Here is a 17445-nt window from a genome sequence, read left to right on the forward strand (position 1 = left end):
CTGATGGTGTACAACTGACTTTGTATCTCCTCAATTTTTTCAAAATATATTTTTTCTAAAATATTTAAATTTGTTTTTTTATTGAAATATTTAAATTTGTTTTATCTTATTTCACAAAATCATGAATTTATATCTTAAATTAATTACTTAATTTTACTTTCTAAAATATACAAAAAAAAATTGTTCTAAATTTTTTACATTTTTCCGAGCTTTCCCAAAATAGAATGATAAACACGGTTTCGGGCCTTTCGGCGCTTAAAGACGACATCGTTTAAAGTATTTTATACAAGCCGGCGCGTTGAAGCCGTCATCTCTCTCAACCCCCGTTCTCTCTCTAAAACCAGTAAACCACACACACAAGTGCGTGATCTAAGGTAAACTCTTTCAACTCTACCCATATACGATTCATCAATCCCAATGTGAGTATATCATTTGTATAATTATTGTAATCCTTATTTACTTACCGTAATTGCTAATTTCTTGTTGATTTTATGTGTTTTAAGTTTAGTGATGAAACTATATGTGTTTGATCATTCCTGATGAGTTTTAATTATTTCTTTTTTTTTTACCAATCTTTAGTTTTTGAAGTACCCAATTGGTAGATTTACTGGTTTCATTCGAAAGTTGTTTTTTTTTAATTATTATTTAAATGTTTTTGTGTGGGTTTTGTGAGTTATGAATTGGGGGTTTATCATGATTACCACTTATTTTCTGTTGAGAGTGGGAATGGTTAGAATACAAATGCAGTGTGAAGTTAAAGATAGTGTTTTTGAAGTATGAATTATCAAAAGTTTCCTCCTTTGTGATGTTCTTGGTTGTTTTGTCGGGTTGTGACTAATGATTTACAGTATTTGATTAGAAGTTTTGTCCATACATGTTTGGACTTTGGAGTAATGATTCCTCTTGAATAAGAATGGCACATATGTTTTCTTAGATTCACGGTAGAGAAGTTGTAGTAACATTGAAGATTCTAGTGTTTATTAAGTTTTCATAGAACCAAGAAAGACGTTTCTACGAAATTCTGCTTATAAAAAACATCCTGCTTTTTCGCTTTAAAGTTTCACCTTCTAACTTTTGCTATTCACAATTTGTTGTAATTTGTACGTTATGCAACAACGGTTAATAACTATTTCTCTATGTGTTTTTTAACTTTTAAGTGCATGTGTTTATCAATGTTTGCAAGCCGGGACACTATGCAAGTTGAAATACCATTTCAACTGAAAGAAAGTTGTAAATAGTTGAGTTAATTGCAATTGGCACCCCTTTGGTTTCGGCTTATTGCACATTGCACCTAATAGTTTTAGAAAATACACTCTGCATCCCCAGACTTTTAACCCGTAGACACTTTGCACCCTTTCCGTTAAATTCTGCCGTTACCGTTAATTTTGCAGGGGTATTTTGGGAAATTTAATTATATTTAATTAAAATCAGACCTTTATTTAAATTTTTTGACCATCTAAACGATATTTATCGGAAAAACTTAAAGAACGAAAGTTGTAGAGAATAAAAGGATCTTCTTAGAACTACAAGGTTCAAAATTATCGTAATTCTTTTTATAATTATTTTTAAAAAATTCAAAAATTAGCAATCTTGTAAAAATGAACAATCGTTTTTAAATAATTATTTAAATTTTGAACCTTATTGTTCTAAAAAGATCTTTTTATTCTCTACAACTTTCGTCTTTTAAGTTTTTCCGAAAAATATCGTTTAGATGGTCAAAAAATTTAAATAAAAGTCTGATTTTATTAAATATAATTAAATTTCCCAAAATGCCCCTACAAAAGTTAACGGTAACGGCAGAAATTAACGGAAAGGGTGCAAAGTGTCTACGGGTTAAAAGTCTGGGGCTGCAAAGTGTATTTTCCAAAACTATTAGGTGCAATGTGCAATAAGCCGAAACCAAAGGGGTGCCAATTGCAATTAACTCTAAATAGTTTGAAGCTTGCCTTTTGCCTGTTTACTTTGAAGGTTTCATCTGTATATTGGTTGTCAACTAGTCTTGGCAGTTTAAGTGAGAAAAAAGGTGATCGCTAGCTACAGTTTATATGTAATGGGTGGCTTATAGATACATATGGTTGTAAAATGAGTTCTGAATATTTAATTTGATAGATTAAGTTGATGAATTTATAAAACTGTTTATTTTACAGTGTGCGCTGATTTGATCTAGTATTAGTAAGCTTGAATTATTTTAAGGAGGAAAATTTGGGCCTGCAATGGGTAATTTGGATTCTGAAGGAAGTGACACTGATCTTGATTTGGAAAGTGGAGGGACTACAAGTGAGGAGGATGGTAGGATAGTCCCTGATCTTAGTGCTGAGCATGGGAAGAAAGTCTTGCGGAGGACATGGAGTGGATTTGTGGGACTAAACAGGTCTGCAAGGGTTGGGAATGGCTTAAATTCATATGATGAAGTGTCCATTTCTGGTCGGGCTTCTGCTGATAATGTCAATATAATATCAGACCAGTTGGCCAGAGATGTTGATTCACTGGAAAAGAAGATTAGTAGAGAGAAAAAGAAAACCTCAAATTCCAAAAACCCTTCTAAACCACCTCGACCTCCGAAAGGTCCGTTATTGGATGCTGCTGATATGAAATTTGTCAAAGAATTTTCTGAGCTGGCTAGGTTGAAGCGTAGAAGGGTTGAACGAATGAATAAATTAAAGAAAAAGAAATCTGAGCAAGAATCATCATCTTGCTCGAATGTTATTGCAATGGTGGTAACATGTGTCTTCGGCTTTGTTATTATCTTCCATGGTGAGTACATATAATTTTTTACCTTGCTTATTAATTGTCATCAGGATTCTTAGTTAATCTCATGCATTTGTTACTGTATTACATTTATCTACTACCTATTGGTTCTTGATGTCATAAGGAAGTTTAGGGACTCAAGACTACTGGAATACGATTAACTGGTTGTACAATTATAAGTTCAACTCTATGACGCTCTTGCTGATTTGTGTTGGCTTATCTTTTAAGCATTAAGTGTTTTTTAAACATAATACCTATGTCTTTAATATTTTTTTGTACTCAATGATCTTTTCACTTTAATTAATGTCGTACTTTTGGTTTTTTCAGTTTTCACATCATCTTGGGCAAATTAGTTATTATAAGATTAGTAGTTGATACATTAATGTACAGTAATATTGTATTGTAATGTTACATGACTATTGTATTTTATTTAGCAAATATAGATATTACATGAAGATGTGTAGCACACACCAGGACCAGTGATGCAGAGCATGAATATTGATAAGCAATTAATATCAATTTATATGTATATATTGAAATATTCAATTGTATGTATTTTAATATTCCAGGATAAGATCATTTTTCATTATCAATTTATGTTGGTTGATAAAAAATGAAGAGTAGATATCAATTAGGAGTAGGTTCCTTAATATTAGGATTGGACTTCTTGGTTATGTTAAAGGATCTGTGTTGAAATTTGAAACTGCTGTAATATTATTATATAATTGAGTTGAATTAATTGAGTATTTTAATGATAAGTTTGCGAAATAGTTTCGATCTTTCACTTCTGAATCATGTTTTACATCAACTAACATGAGAACATATATCGGTTGATGCAAGTGTTCGATAAAAGTATAAATTCTTAAACAGACAGGATAGCTAAATTAGTATACACAGTCAGAGTTCAGAGGGCTCTTTGCAGGTTAAGTGAGGCATGTGAAACTGTGTCTAGACATGGGATTCCAGACCAGCTATCATTTCTCTGACACTTGGTTGAGCTAATAATGTTTAATTGTTTGTACTACTTTAGTGACAAATATTAATGCAAAATTTGTAAACCGGTAACAAGCTATGTCTTCTAAATCGTTGTGAATCTGTTGCTGGAGATCATTTATCTGGGAGTTTTAAGTTTTCCGACAGAATGCGAACTTTAACTTTTTGTGTGATTCCTGTCATAATTTGCTGGATGATACATGATTATTTTTATGCAGAAACTAATTTCAGAATACAGTTTATACACTCTACAGTAAGTAGTTTAATACAGGAGATTGGAGAACAGTGATGTTTATTGGTATCTGGATTAGCAAGCTTTTGCTGTTTTGATATACCAATAATCTCATGGAATAATAGTAACTATTCCATTTTCTTTGCTTAGTAGTTATAAGTATTTTTTTTTTTTGCTTTTCAGGACTTCTTGGTTCTAACGTATGACTCAAATGAAGAGTGTTCTTTGCCATTAAGCTCAGGTATATATCTGCAATTTTTATTTTATAATAATTCTCCAAATTTGGCAATGGGGAATGCACTATCTATTGTTTGTTATCCATCTTCTACATATATTTCTGTTTACAGATCATTATTTATTCATCTACGAATGGAGAGAAAACTATGTACGAGCATTATGAAGTACTAGTGTGCAAACAATATTAATATTTTGTCAGTTATAGAAATCTTGTTTATCTTACTATGCAATGAATTTGCCCTCTTATTTGAACCAAAGCAAGCATTTTTTTAGTATTCTTATCAGGGATTCTGGCAGCTATCTATATCTGTTGATTTTCATGAATTTAGTGTCCAAAGATGGAAGTTCTTAATGTTGTATAAAGTACCTGAGTGGTGCCTTTACCCCAAGGGTAAGGTTAAGGTGCATTAAATCTGAATTGAATGCATCTCCTTGGGTGCTCAATAGCCAACCTACAGAAAAAGTCTGGTGGGATTGTACCGTCTAGGAGATTGGCATGGGTAAGTAATTAGGTAAAGAGGTTGTTATTAACAGAGAGAGTGCATGACAGTCAAAATCATATTGCGTGCTTTGAGTTGGTATAGTTTATAGGTTACCCAAGTCAAATTAGGGCTGACAACTTTTTACCTTAGGAGGATTCTTGAGTAGATGCAAGTCCTGTAAGGTAAGATTTACAAGTAACTTTATAGGAAAAAATAAAGTCTTATTAGGTTTAGCGAACTAGTTGCCTTTCTTAGGTTTATGGATGCCAAGTTTGTTTTCTTTTTCTAGAATATAAGCTTCGACTTGTCTTTACCAAGTCATAATTATTCTGCACCCTAATTAGGATCCAACTTCATTGCAGTAAGGTCTTAGCTGAGTAAGTTTACAGTCTGTAACTCCTATGTCTAGGCTTCATAAACCTATCAACATTGTCGAATGTCTCCAGACAAGCTAGGAGCTAGTAGCTTTTCCTTATATGACTTGGGAAAATACATTTACTGTACAAACACATGGCCAGGTTCACTCCAACTCTCCAAGGGCCAGTTACTTGGCTGGCCATTTCCTTTCCCAGGAATGGGGAAGATAAAATATATATTTCAGGGCAGATGAAGGGTTATAGAGAAGTCTTTATTGTTCATAGGGAGAAGAGTAAAAAGATCGAGCTGAGGCTTTATAAACGTGCACACATTGAATATGCGAAAAGGTTTACAATTTCTTTTCTGTTTTACTTGAAAGAACTCGTCAAGCATCCGCTTCTTTTGTATGCATGTATGTAGACACAGCATAAGAGCTCAGTTCCATTAGGGAATGACTTGTATGTATCATTATGAAAGAATTATTGGAGGCAGATATGCAGTCAACTGCCTGTTGTACACAGCAATGATTTGGATGATGTATTATGTAGTTTCATACCTGAGTAATTTGCAATAATCACCACTGGTATTTTAGGCAAATTAAAATTTGTGAAGGTCAATTGGGTTTTTTAATGTGTAGTTCAATAGTAAAAGCTAACATTTCATTGCACATGACTAGAAAATTTAAGTTGTATTCAGTTTTGTTGTAGAATGGTGCCATGCAGGTGCTTATACGAGCTTGTCTCCAGCTACTTATTGAAACAAGAAATTGTCAATTATGTTTATTTCTTGAATTCGAATGTCAAATGATGATTCCCCACGTAACATTACTAACTGTTAGTATAATTCATTTTGCATAAAAGTGTTAACGTTTTCTGTTTATTATTTTGTACTGCAGAAAACTTGGAATCAGCCTCGAGTTTGGATGATGTGCTTCTGTTGGACTTGATACTCAAGTAGCTTTGCAGATTTGTTGTAATGTTCAACTGGTTAAGTTTTGTAGAATAGGTTACGAAGATATCGACAATAGTTTTAAAGACTGAACTTAAGCTCACTATGAACAAAGGGCTTTTTCTGTAAATCCATTTCTTTTAACTTGCATTTAATCTTTTCCTTGCTGGCTCCCAACTTTGCTGACTCTGAACAAGATAAAAAAAAACTTCTTGTTACTGTATACTCCCTCCGTCCCAACAATTTCCTTATACTTTCTTTCTGAGGTGTCCTGTCCAATTTTTTACCTTTCAAAACTTATCAAATATAGTAAAAATTTATAATATAAAACTGAACTACTCCCACTATTTTTGGCACTATACTTGTTTTGTACATTAAATATCAACTGGTTTCACCACTATCCTCACTTTTCTTACTTTTTCACTCTTACTTTATATAGTACATTTCAGTTCTCTACTACTCCCTCCGTCCCACCCAATTGTTTACATTGGGTTTGGGCACGGAGGTTAAGAAATATGTATAAAGTAGTGAAAAAGAGGAAGAAAAGTGGGTGAAGTGGTGGGACCCATCGATTTTTAATATATAAAAGAGAGATAGTAGAGTAAAAGTAGTGTGAAAAGGAAGGAAAAGTGATAAAGTGGTGGAACCCATTAACTATTTTGGGAAAGTTTTGTAATGTAAAGAAATGGATGGGACGTCCAAAAGAGGTAACTGTAAAGAACCTGGTGGGACGGAGGGAGTATCATATAAGAAAACATGAAAAATCTTCACAGATTTGAAATCTTTCTGCTCGCCAATCCACCAGATACTAGTTGTATTTGATTTTAAAACATATATTAACCATTACTTAATAGATTAATTCATAACAAAGTGGAGACCGACAAAGTGGAGACCCTTATTCTGGACAATCCAATAAATCATTTAAAGTGATCCATCTTTTTCATTCAACAGGAATTCATGTATTATCTAATTAAATTGGCAACTGAGATTAATCAAATCAAACACTAATACATAAATTTAATCGCCGGTCCAACTTTAACTATCCTCATAGTTTAAACAAGACTAAAGAAATTCCAAATGATTCTCTACTTCTCTTTGCTCAGTAATCAAATCTTTGTTAACATGCAGCAAAATTGTATCCCAAACAATTAAGAGATAATCATTCGCATGAGATTAAATAGAACAATCAGACTACACGAGATTCCCAAAATTCTAAAACTTGATTTTCAGAGAACAATGACTGTGGAGGAACATATTCTTGAAGTCACTGAGTCTTCATAGGTTCAGCTCGAGGCCTCCACAGACCCAACTTGTATTTGTGGGTATATTTCAATATCAGTTTCCTCTGAAAAAGCAAAACAATATTATCAAGCGAGTCTTATACAAAACATCACACAAAATGAGTTATTAGATACATGAAACAATTATTACAAAGGCAACACATTCAGCTAATTAACTTTGTTTTCTTGAACAATTTAATTGAAGCCACGAGGCTCCACTCAGAATTATTAAAAACATTAAGGTTGCAATGCAGCTACTGAACTATGAGTGATCCACTAAATAATCCATCGGAACTCCAAAATTCAAAAACAAGAAGCCAAAATTGTAGGGCCCTTTTCATCTAAGACAGTGTGCGCAAGAAAGACAGAAGGCACCTAACAGGTGCCTATCTCAAAATGCAAGCATAAAGTATGTACTATGCAACAATCAACATTTCAACATACTTTTGACTCCTCATTAAAATTGTAGATATTATAAACTGCTAATCCTTTTACACTATATCTTACTAAAGCAGAGGTCACTGCTCCAAATTTAAATTTCTTCAGAAAAAATACAAAAGCTTTAAAAAATTTTGGTGATTAAATTAATAGCGAAGAACAAACTCATCCAGATCAAGTGGAAATGGACAAAGAATCCTAAAATTAGCATATCTAATCTAACAAGCTAGCTTTTTATGGTGTGCATACAGATAATATCAGTGAAATGTTAGTACTCTGCATGAATTGTAAATTAGAAGAAGTCAAATAGATGATGACATGACTGTGGCCTAACCAACTATTCAAAGGCGAAAATAAAGTGCTATACCAATTTTAACATTTGCCCTTGGTGATGATCATTAAAAAACTATATGATCAGGAGAGTAGACTGATACAGACATACAACAACTCATCTAAGCAAGGAGCTTTTCTTGTTATTTCTTCTGTTAGTCATCATAGGATGCATCATACATATATTCGGACAAAGTAGCACATAAACAAAGTCATTCTCCCACTTAAAGATACATAACACAACATTAGCAACAAACCATCGGCCTCTTGAGCACAAAATTCCAACAAAATTTATAACTTCCGAATGAATATCAGTATAAGATATAAAGGGCATTCCGAAACATTTACATGTTTGCAAGATTCAACGCCAAGTTGCTTGAGCTTGAGGGTACGAGTAACGAGCAGCTTCTGAAAATCACCAATCCCATTTTCGAGCTTCTCGACATAGCTTTCCACCCCTTTCCCAACGCCCTTCAAGAACTCTGGTATTCCAACTTTCACTGCACATTATTAACCACTAACATAAATACCCATATCCAATTTCCCACTCACGCATTTCTACAAACACATACAAATGTGAAATTTATGACATTTATAAACAGACACATACGGAGAAAGATAAAAATACCTTCATAAGGGGTTGATTTAGAAGAAAAGCTTCTGAAATCTGAAGCAAAATAAGAGGGTGTTGACAAAAATCGGGAATTAATTGATGTAAATTGCCTCCGAGCCATTTGAGCAGCAGGGTTTCAGTGGTTGAGTACAGAGTGCACAGAATGAATTCAACCTTGACCCGATCCGACTCCGAAATAGTTCAATTACTCCCAATTTCAAGTCGAAAGTGACCTAATAACAGGCTTAGAGCAACTCCAAGGGCTCTCTAAACAAGCTCCTAAGTCTAAAATTTCGGAGAAAATCAAAATTTAGTGCTCCAATAGACTCTTAGATGCTCTTTAAAAATTTAGGAGCCTACTCTCTCTCCTTTCTTTTAAAGAGCATCTAGTAGCTCCTAACTCAATATTATATTATTTTTCCTTCAATCTTCTCTCTCTTTTAGTTAACTTTTTCCTCTCATTTATATAAAATAAATATAAAATGTGAATAAGGAGCCAAATATAAAGAGTAGCATTGGAGTTCTCACGTTTTCCGGTGTATTAACTTACTAGGAGCCACATTTTATATTATTGTTTAGGGAATAATTTAGGAGTACCGTTGGAGATGCTCTTGAACCCAACACCATAATTAATTAATTAACAGGGTACTTAATAATGTCTATACCATAAAACACAAACATTAATTTTTACTGTTTTATTTTACAAAACATATACTCCCTCTGTCCCAGTCAACTGTATACGTTTCTTTTTCACTGCTCGACACGCTTTTTAAGGCGGTTATAAAACATAGTTCTACAACTTATTTTTAAGATTTTCTTTTTTTGTATAAAAATATAAATGTTATACATTTATACAGAAAAAAAAATCTTAAAAATAATTTATAGAACTATATTATATTGAAGCATTAAAGTCCGTGCCGCGCCCCCGTCCCCCAATGTATACTATTGATTGGAACGGAGGGAGTATTATTATCAAGCTTGCGGTTAGATACTCAACATTTGAATTTAGTCTATAACTATTTTAATATAAAATTAAGATTATTTTTTAAAATTTAGGATGAAATCTCTTATTACCAAATTGTCATTTAAGTGATGTACTAAAAATTAAAATAAAATTTCATGCAAGACACGAGTCTAAAATCTAGCTGCTATGTTCATATTATATTTATAAATTTTAGTTGAAATACATAAATTTTCTTTATTTCTTTTCTATAAAATAAAATTTGATAATTGAATATGTGAGAAATCAATAGTACTTTCGAGTCAAAATAAAGGTCGCTGATATCTACAGTATGTATTTTTGATCTGTGAATGAAATGTTTTTCATAAAGCTTTTGAATTTTTTATAATAAAAATTTATTGTCTAAATTTTAATATACAAATGAACATTTTCCAAGAAAAAAATATAAATTATATTTTATATACATTTCAAAATACATGTCGTAAATATGTCAAGTGTGACGAGAACCTAATACGAAGGTCGTTGATTCTGCAAACTGTGACAATTGACATGGAGGCCCTTCTCTCTTTTTTGGACGGCTTAGACCCAGAAGTGTGATAATAAGTGGCTTTTCTCGGGGTTGCAAGTTGAAAAAAAAGGGTTTATGGCGGATAACAAGTCTACCCCTGACCACTACGGCGTATTGTTGTACTACAAGTACACTCTTATTCCAGACGTAAACGAGCTCTTCAATCTCTATAACACCAATTGCAACTCTCTCTCGCTCCTCGGTCGTGTTCGTCTCTCTCCTAATGGCGTCAATGTCACTGTAATCCCCTCTCTTTTTTGTGTGTTATGTGTGTGTTATTGTGCCAATTAGTAGATTTATTTCTTAATTGTATTGTTGTTTGGTTATTGGGAATTAAATGGATTTTTGAAAGTAAAAATTTAGGATTTCTAGTAATTAGAGTTCCCATAGTTGTTCATTCTGATATGAATTAGAGTTCAGTCTTGCTAATTTGATTTATCATTTCATTCCGTTAATGCTAAAGGAGGAGGATCAATTCTAGTTTCTCTCCAAAGAACCACCAAGAGGTGGAGTGTAAAATGGATACCCTTGTACCCTAATACTGTACTTATTAAGTTACGTCAATGTGGGAGGAAGAAAATGTACTCACTAATATCAGTAAAGAGATTTTCTATATCCTAAAAAATATTAATGACTCCTCAAGTATATTAAGTTATTAACGGACATTATTTTGGAAGGAAGAAAATGTATTCTCTATATCCTATAAATAGAAGGAAAAAACAGTATGACCCTTAGATTTTTGCCATTGGATAAAGAGAGTTTGAGGTGCTATTTCATCTTGAAATTCCAGTAGTATATGTACGTTACGGGTGTTAAAGCCTATTAGTTAGTAATGTGTTTTTCTTATTCTAGATTGGTGGAAAACTTGCATCTTTGGAGAAACACATAGCTACAATGAAGTCTAATCCTTTATTTGAAGGGACGGATTTCAAGCTGGCTACTTGCCATCAGCCTTCAATGGACAAAGTTGCAGAGGAGTGTGGGTTCACTTCTCTCTCCATCCGAATTGTCAAGGTAAGACTAAACTCCTTACTGTAACATTTTATTTATCTGCCACTATTTCTTTTGCTCTTATATTATAATTAAATATTTAGTATCCACATGATACAGCTCTAGTTACAATCTTTTACAGACTTTGTTGATGTGGGATTCTTGTCCACTAAATCCGACCTTTTTACAACTACAATTGTTTAGATTTAGTTGATTAATATGCATTGGAACTTGCAACACTTAATTTTCTGCTGCATCTAGTGCTGGGTAATTAATAGCTAGAATAACAGTGTCAAGCTATATAAAACTACAAAGATGTTTATTTATGCTGTTACGAATCGTATTCTACAAAATACACTGTAAAGCCTATTATGCATCTTTACATTAGTAATTATAAAGGTTATTCTACAGAATCCATTTTACTTCTAATGAAATTTTAATTCCTATGGTGAATCTTTACGTTAGGAGTCATAGCAATATTTCTGCAGAGCAAGGGTAGTTCTTAAAATAGCATCATTTACCTTTAATCTCCCAATATATGTGACTGTATATGAAGACTTGAATATTAGCTCAAGTGGAACTGAGGTTCTCGCTCATTATGTTATAGATCTGGCTAGTAGATAAAATAGGAAAACATTCAGAAAGACAAAATTACAAACCAACTTCCTTACATACAGATGCAGTAAGCTACAAGTTTTGAGTGAACTATCCATTTCCTGTCTAGGATATCCTGAAATTTATTATGGGTTGGTCAGGTATAGTGTAATCTGTCCTTTTATGCTAATGTTATAGGTTGATATTGTGCACAGGAGTTGGTAACATTCGGTTCTCATCCTCTGTCCAAACCACCAGAAATTTCAAATGTTGGTCAGCATCTTTCTGCAGCTGAGTTCCATTCTATGCTACAGAATGGAGGTGAGTTTAATATTTCTGCCTCCTTGTGCGACTTAGTTGCCTAGTTAGTATCTCTTAAAATTCTTTTCAGTTTAATCTGCTCAGTTAGTGCTCATGTCGACATTTTTATCAGTTATTAATATAATATATAAGAAACTGCTTCTTTAAGCATAGTTTTTATATTCCTCAGGGAATCTTGTAGAAGAAAATAATCCACAAAAACTTATTCTGCTGGATGCTAGGAATTTATATGAGACGAGAATTGGGAAGTTTTACACTCCAACTGTAGAAACTTTGGATCCAGCAATCCGGCAATATAGTGATCTTCCTTCCTGGATTGATAATAACTCAGAGAAGTTGAAAGGAAAATGTGTCCTAATGTAAGTACAAGTGCCGTAGTTCATATTTTTAGGTTTTTAATGTCTAATTGTATCTTGACATATATTCTGTGATTACCCGTTTATTACGATTTTCTTGCACTCCTCCTTTATCCAGACATTCTTTCTTTGGTTATATTATGATTTAACTGCTAAAAGATGTTTCTCTTTTTTATATTATATATGTAGCATTATGAATGTGTTTATGTCATTGTATCATGAAAATTTGCTTGCATCCTTGTATGTAATCGTAAAGTTTTCCTGCTATGCTCATGGCATACATTCGCTCATTTATTTGTAGTATGCTTTGATCATTATTTCTTATGGATAACATCTTTCTATCATATTTTTTAATTATCCAGAGGGTGGTAGTAATGGCCAGAGCCAGACAGAGTAAGTAGATGCTCTTGTCCTGTGTTGGTAGCATCATACTCCCTCCGTCCCACCAGGTTCTTTACGTTACTTTTTGGCACGCATTTTAAGGCTCATATAAAGGATACTTACATTATATATATATATATATATTTTTTTAAATCCTGAAAAAAAGTTTGACGTTTAAACTTTAATTCAGGAAAAGAAAAAAATTAAAAATATGTTATAGAACTATAATCTACGAGAGCCTCAGAATGCGTGTAAACAGTGCACGTAAACAATCAGGCGGGACGGAGGGAGTATATTATTGCATAGCTACCAGTTTTCTCAAGTCCCATGGTAAAAATGATGGTCACTATATTGTTTTCTTATAACTTTCATCTTCCTCGGCCTATTGGTTTCTCATTAGCTGTCTTCTCACAGGTATTGTACTGGTGGAATTAGGTGCGAAATGGCCTCAGCCTATGTTCGGTCAAAAGGTCCAGGATTTGAGAATGTCTTCCAGGTGACCTCCAAACCCTTTCCTTTGTAATCATCATGGGGATTGGTAAATTGATGTGCAGATATAAGTTAATGATGATTTTTGATTGGATGTTATATAGCTGAACTGATTCATTATGAAATTCTGTAAGTGATTGGTAGAGTGGTCAAGAATTACAGCATTTCATCTTTAGACAGTTCCTTCCTTAGAATCTTTGAACTTTTCTATTCAAGGCGCACAAATGGATTTTATAGGTGTTGATTATGGATTTGTTGTGTTTCTGTGTAGAATATAGATATCTGTTACTTAACATTAATGTTTTCAATTTTTTATTTGAAGGTCATTTTTTATGCACATGTTATTTGTAATTGCAATATGTTCATCTGGGGAAATTTTTTGTATGTTTTGTTTGTTACCATTCTGTCTGATTAAGATAATTGGAAAATTGCTGTGCTGATTCCAGAATCTAGATTATATCATTTGGTACTTGACTGACCTAGGGAGGTGTGGAAAGTGGGAGGTGCCTGCTGCGCCCCTAGAAGGCTGACTGTTTAGAATATTATGTTTAAATTTTTTAAAGAAAATTGACCCTCTAGTTTTTATACTGTGCCTTGTATGTTTCACCAGTTTTAGAGTTACTTAAAAATTTTCAATTCCCATGGAACTAAGTTAGAATTCTTGCTTCCTTCAAAAATAAAGTTCCTCTGTCTTAATTTCAGCACTAAGTAACTAGTAGTTATACTCAATTTTGACAAATTAAATTAATCAATGATATATCATATGATTACGATGTAATTTAATTATTAATTAATAATTAACTCATAGATAGGAACTCAATTAATAACTAAATGAGTTAATAATTTTGGTTGATTGAATTATAAGTACCTTGGAACTAGAAGTCCATTATCCAACTTAAAGTTCAATCAACCGTAGATAGTAACTCATTTCAGTTCCAAGGTACTTGCAGTTGAATAACTGAGTTACATACTTGCATTGAAACAAAAAAGTGATTCCTTCTCTTTTTTTAACATGTAAGTTACATATTTACATAGTAAAGACAAGATTCAAGCTTTGGTGCCTCGTAAGTCCAAACTCTCCTTGTCACAAGATTTGGTGAAGTCATAGTTTTTATCCTTGCACTTGGTTTGGCATGTAAAGCTTAAAGCCCCACTAAAAAAATAGCCCTAAGCGGTTTTTGCGATAATGAAGTTTAATTATTGAAATACTTTGGCTGCAGTTATATGGCGGAATTCAGCGTTACCTAGAGCAATATCCTGATGGTGGCTTTTTTAAAGGAAAAAATTTTGTTTTTGACCACAGGTATATATGTTATGTTCTTTAATTTGAAGATTTGAGTTTCTTTCTTACTAAGAATGATATTTGTGCACAGCTATGCATCACAGAACAGGCATAACATGTCCATATTAAAAATTATGTTTTTCAGCTCCTACAGATATTTAAACGTCACAGATTAAAGGAGACATCTGAACTCGCTTCATATTGACATAGGGTTTTTTTGTAATGTGTCATTTTCTTGGTCATGTGAATATATGTGCTTTTTGAATGTTAAGAAAAAGACCCAATTTACATGATTATGGTATAACCTGGCTCATTATTATATTATATAATAAATTCTTGAATTTTGCTAACCAGCTAACTTATTTTTTGTAGGGTTTCTGTTGGCAGTTTAGATACAAATATCTTGGGTTCCTGCCTCCTCTGTAAAACAGCATATGATGATTATTCTTCTCGCAGTCGATGCAGTTACTGCAGAATGCTTGTGTTAGTTTGTGACAACTGTCGGGTATGTGCTGGTGACATAACTTCAAACTTATTATTGATTGTATATGTGCTGCAAATAGCTCGCTGCTGTAAATAAAACTTCAAAGTTTGTTCTGATTGAGTAATAGTGTATGTTGCTGCATATAACTCTCTCAACAACTTCAGATTGGTTTTAGTGTTTGTTTGTTCATTGAATGTTGTATCTTGTCAATAAAAAGCCCCCTTATTAGTTATTACGCACTTCTGTCAAACACATATATTATATGATTGACTTGGGTCCTCTAGCTTGGAAGATAGCTGAACTTAAGTAACTTTAGGAAGCACAAAGAAAATGTTGGGGAAGAGGAGCAATATATATTTCGTATGCCACCCAACAAAAGTTTGTGCTTGAATCTTGAAGCACAATATTGGTGTCTTCTTAATTACACCTGCCAGTCTGTCACCTACACTGTAACTGTTATAAATTCATAACAAAATCCAAGTATACCGGTTGCTTTATCATTATTCACTCACAACAGAAGGAAATATTTTTGCGTTGGAGAAGTTATTCTATACACATTTTAGTGCATGTATAAATATCAACATAAGAGGATTACTGCCTATTCTGTTGTAAATGCAATTTTTTAGATATGATCCTAGTTAGATTATTAATATTAAATAGTTTGATTATTAATATTATTTACACAACCTGACAGGAAAGAGTTTATGAATATGTTTGTGAACTGTGTCATGATAATGGCAAGCGTGTTCCATTGCTTCTATCAGTTGAAAATGAAGAGTTACATGAAACAACAATATCCCCTGATCTAGAAGTTTGTGTTACAATGAATGCCAGTCAGAAAAATGGTAAGCTCTGCATACTGCTTTACTTTTTATAGTTTTGTATTTGCATAGGTATCGTGTAATTTCCATCTTTTCATATATATTAGCCAATCATTAATGCAAAGTGTGATTCTGCAAAAGTCATGACCACTTCTTTGCTTAAACTTTAATAACTTATGTAGAGTTTTAAATTTACAAAAATATATATTAACAGGTGCAACATCAAGAAAACTGAGAATTTTGTGCTTACATGGGTTCCGGCAGAATGCTTCTGGTTTCAAAGGAAGATTGGCATCACTAGCCAAGAAACTCAAAAACATCGCCGAGCTTGTTTTTATCAATGGGCCTCATGAGCTGCCATTCATCTACCAGCCCAGAGATGAAAATCTTAATCATATATCAGTCTGTGCAGAGCAAAGTTCACAGCCACCAAAAAGTTGCAGTAAGAAGTTTGCATGGTTGGTTGATCCTAATATCAGTTGGAAAGGCGATGCTGACTGGAAAGTAGCAGATGGTCCATTTGATTCTTTGCAGTACCAGCAGCAAACTCAAGGGTTCGATGAATCACTTGGATACTTGAAGAAAGTGTATTTACAGGAAGGGCCGTTTGATGGGATCTTGGGATTTTCACAAGGAGCAGCCATGGCTGCTTCAGTTTGTGGACTACAACAAAAGCTAAAGGGAGAAATTGAATTTAGATTTGTGATATTGTGTTCTGGATTTGCTGTTAATATGGGGTATGAGAAAGGATCAATAAATTGCCCTTCACTCCATGTTTTTGGCAATGAAAAGGGTGACGACAGGCAGATTACCAGTCAAACGAGCAGAGACTTGGAATCCTTATTTGAAGAAGGTTCTCGGGTGACTATTGAACATGAATTTGGACACATAATACCTACTCGGTCTCCATACATTGATCAGATAAAAAGTTTTCTCCATCGTTTTCTTTAGTTTGGTGTTCTCGAGTATTGACAGAATTAGAAGTACAATGACACCAAAAGCCTTGAGGTTCTCAAGGTGTTGCAACCTGATCAGAGGCTCATGCACATGTTAACCCTGTTTACCTTGCAACTAAGACGTTGATTTCTTTTCACCTCTCAATCCAGATTTTCTCCGATTTTATTTAAGCCAGCATTTTGTCCCTTTTCCGCAACTGTCGTTCTTCCTTTTTCTTTTACTTGTTGACTTTAAAAGTATTGCTATGTTCTATAGTAAATGGAGAATAAAAAGAGAGTTTACTTATAGTAAATATTATAAAATATGTGATATCATTTAGTTAATCTGTTTTTCGAAATTTTTGAATATTAATTATTTATGAGTTATGACGCACGAGTTGGACAAAAACATATATTACAGAGTATATTATATACTCCATCTTGATTTTCTATTATGCTAGATAATTTGAACATATAATTAAAAAAATAAACATCACATTTAATAATACTGAAAGAAAATCGAAAGATATTTATGGGAAAAAATAACATCACATTTAATTATAATGGAAGAAAATCAAAAGATATTTATGATCCCGTAAAATAAT

The 17445-nt window shown here is 33.1% G+C and overlaps 3 protein-coding genes across 4 annotated transcripts; 2 read left to right on the top strand and 1 right to left on the bottom strand.

Moving 5' to 3' along the window:
• Positions 1 to 229: 229 nt before the first annotated feature.
• Positions 230 to 6174, top strand: LOC108193966 (uncharacterized). 2 transcript variants are annotated; one of them, XM_017360830.2, is made up of 4 exons: positions 230 to 374; positions 2148 to 2754; positions 4157 to 4214; positions 5945 to 6174. In XM_017360830.2, exons 2-3 carry the CDS (start codon positions 2214 to 2216, stop codon positions 4177 to 4179), a joined length of 564 nt encoding a protein of 187 aa, XP_017216319.1. In that variant the 5' UTR covers positions 230 to 374; positions 2148 to 2213; the 3' UTR covers positions 4180 to 4214; positions 5945 to 6174. The 2 variants fall into 2 exon arrangements, with proteins under 2 accessions (XP_017216319.1, XP_017216320.1); XM_017360831.2 differs by having other exon boundaries at positions 296 to 419.
• Positions 6175 to 7068: 894 nt separating this feature from the next.
• Positions 7069 to 8897, bottom strand: LOC108195205 (uncharacterized). The gene is made up of 3 exons (XM_017362159.2): positions 8674 to 8897; positions 8394 to 8545; positions 7069 to 7342 (listed from the first exon to the last, which is right to left on the bottom strand). Exons 1-3 carry the CDS (start codon positions 8777 to 8779, stop codon positions 7262 to 7264), a joined length of 339 nt encoding a protein of 112 aa, XP_017217648.1. The 5' UTR covers positions 8780 to 8897; the 3' UTR covers positions 7069 to 7261.
• A 1221-nt stretch (positions 8898 to 10118) lies between these two features.
• Positions 10119 to 17032, top strand: LOC108193234 (rhodanese-like domain-containing protein 6). The gene is made up of 9 exons (XM_017359815.2): positions 10119 to 10427; positions 11040 to 11201; positions 11987 to 12092; positions 12262 to 12451; positions 13244 to 13325; positions 14539 to 14621; positions 14973 to 15105; positions 15779 to 15929; positions 16120 to 17032. The coding sequence occupies exons 1-9, from the start codon at positions 10263 to 10265 to the stop codon at positions 16854 to 16856; spliced, it is 1809 nt and encodes a 602-aa protein (XP_017215304.1). The 5' UTR covers positions 10119 to 10262; the 3' UTR covers positions 16857 to 17032.
• The last annotated feature ends 413 nt before the right edge of the window (positions 17033 to 17445 follow it).

Source organism: Daucus carota, chromosome 7, assembly GCF_001625215.2.
Source record: "Daucus carota subsp. sativus chromosome 7, DH1 v3.0, whole genome shotgun sequence".
In the NCBI taxonomy this organism is placed as follows: Eukaryota; Viridiplantae; Streptophyta; class Magnoliopsida; order Apiales; family Apiaceae; genus Daucus; species Daucus carota.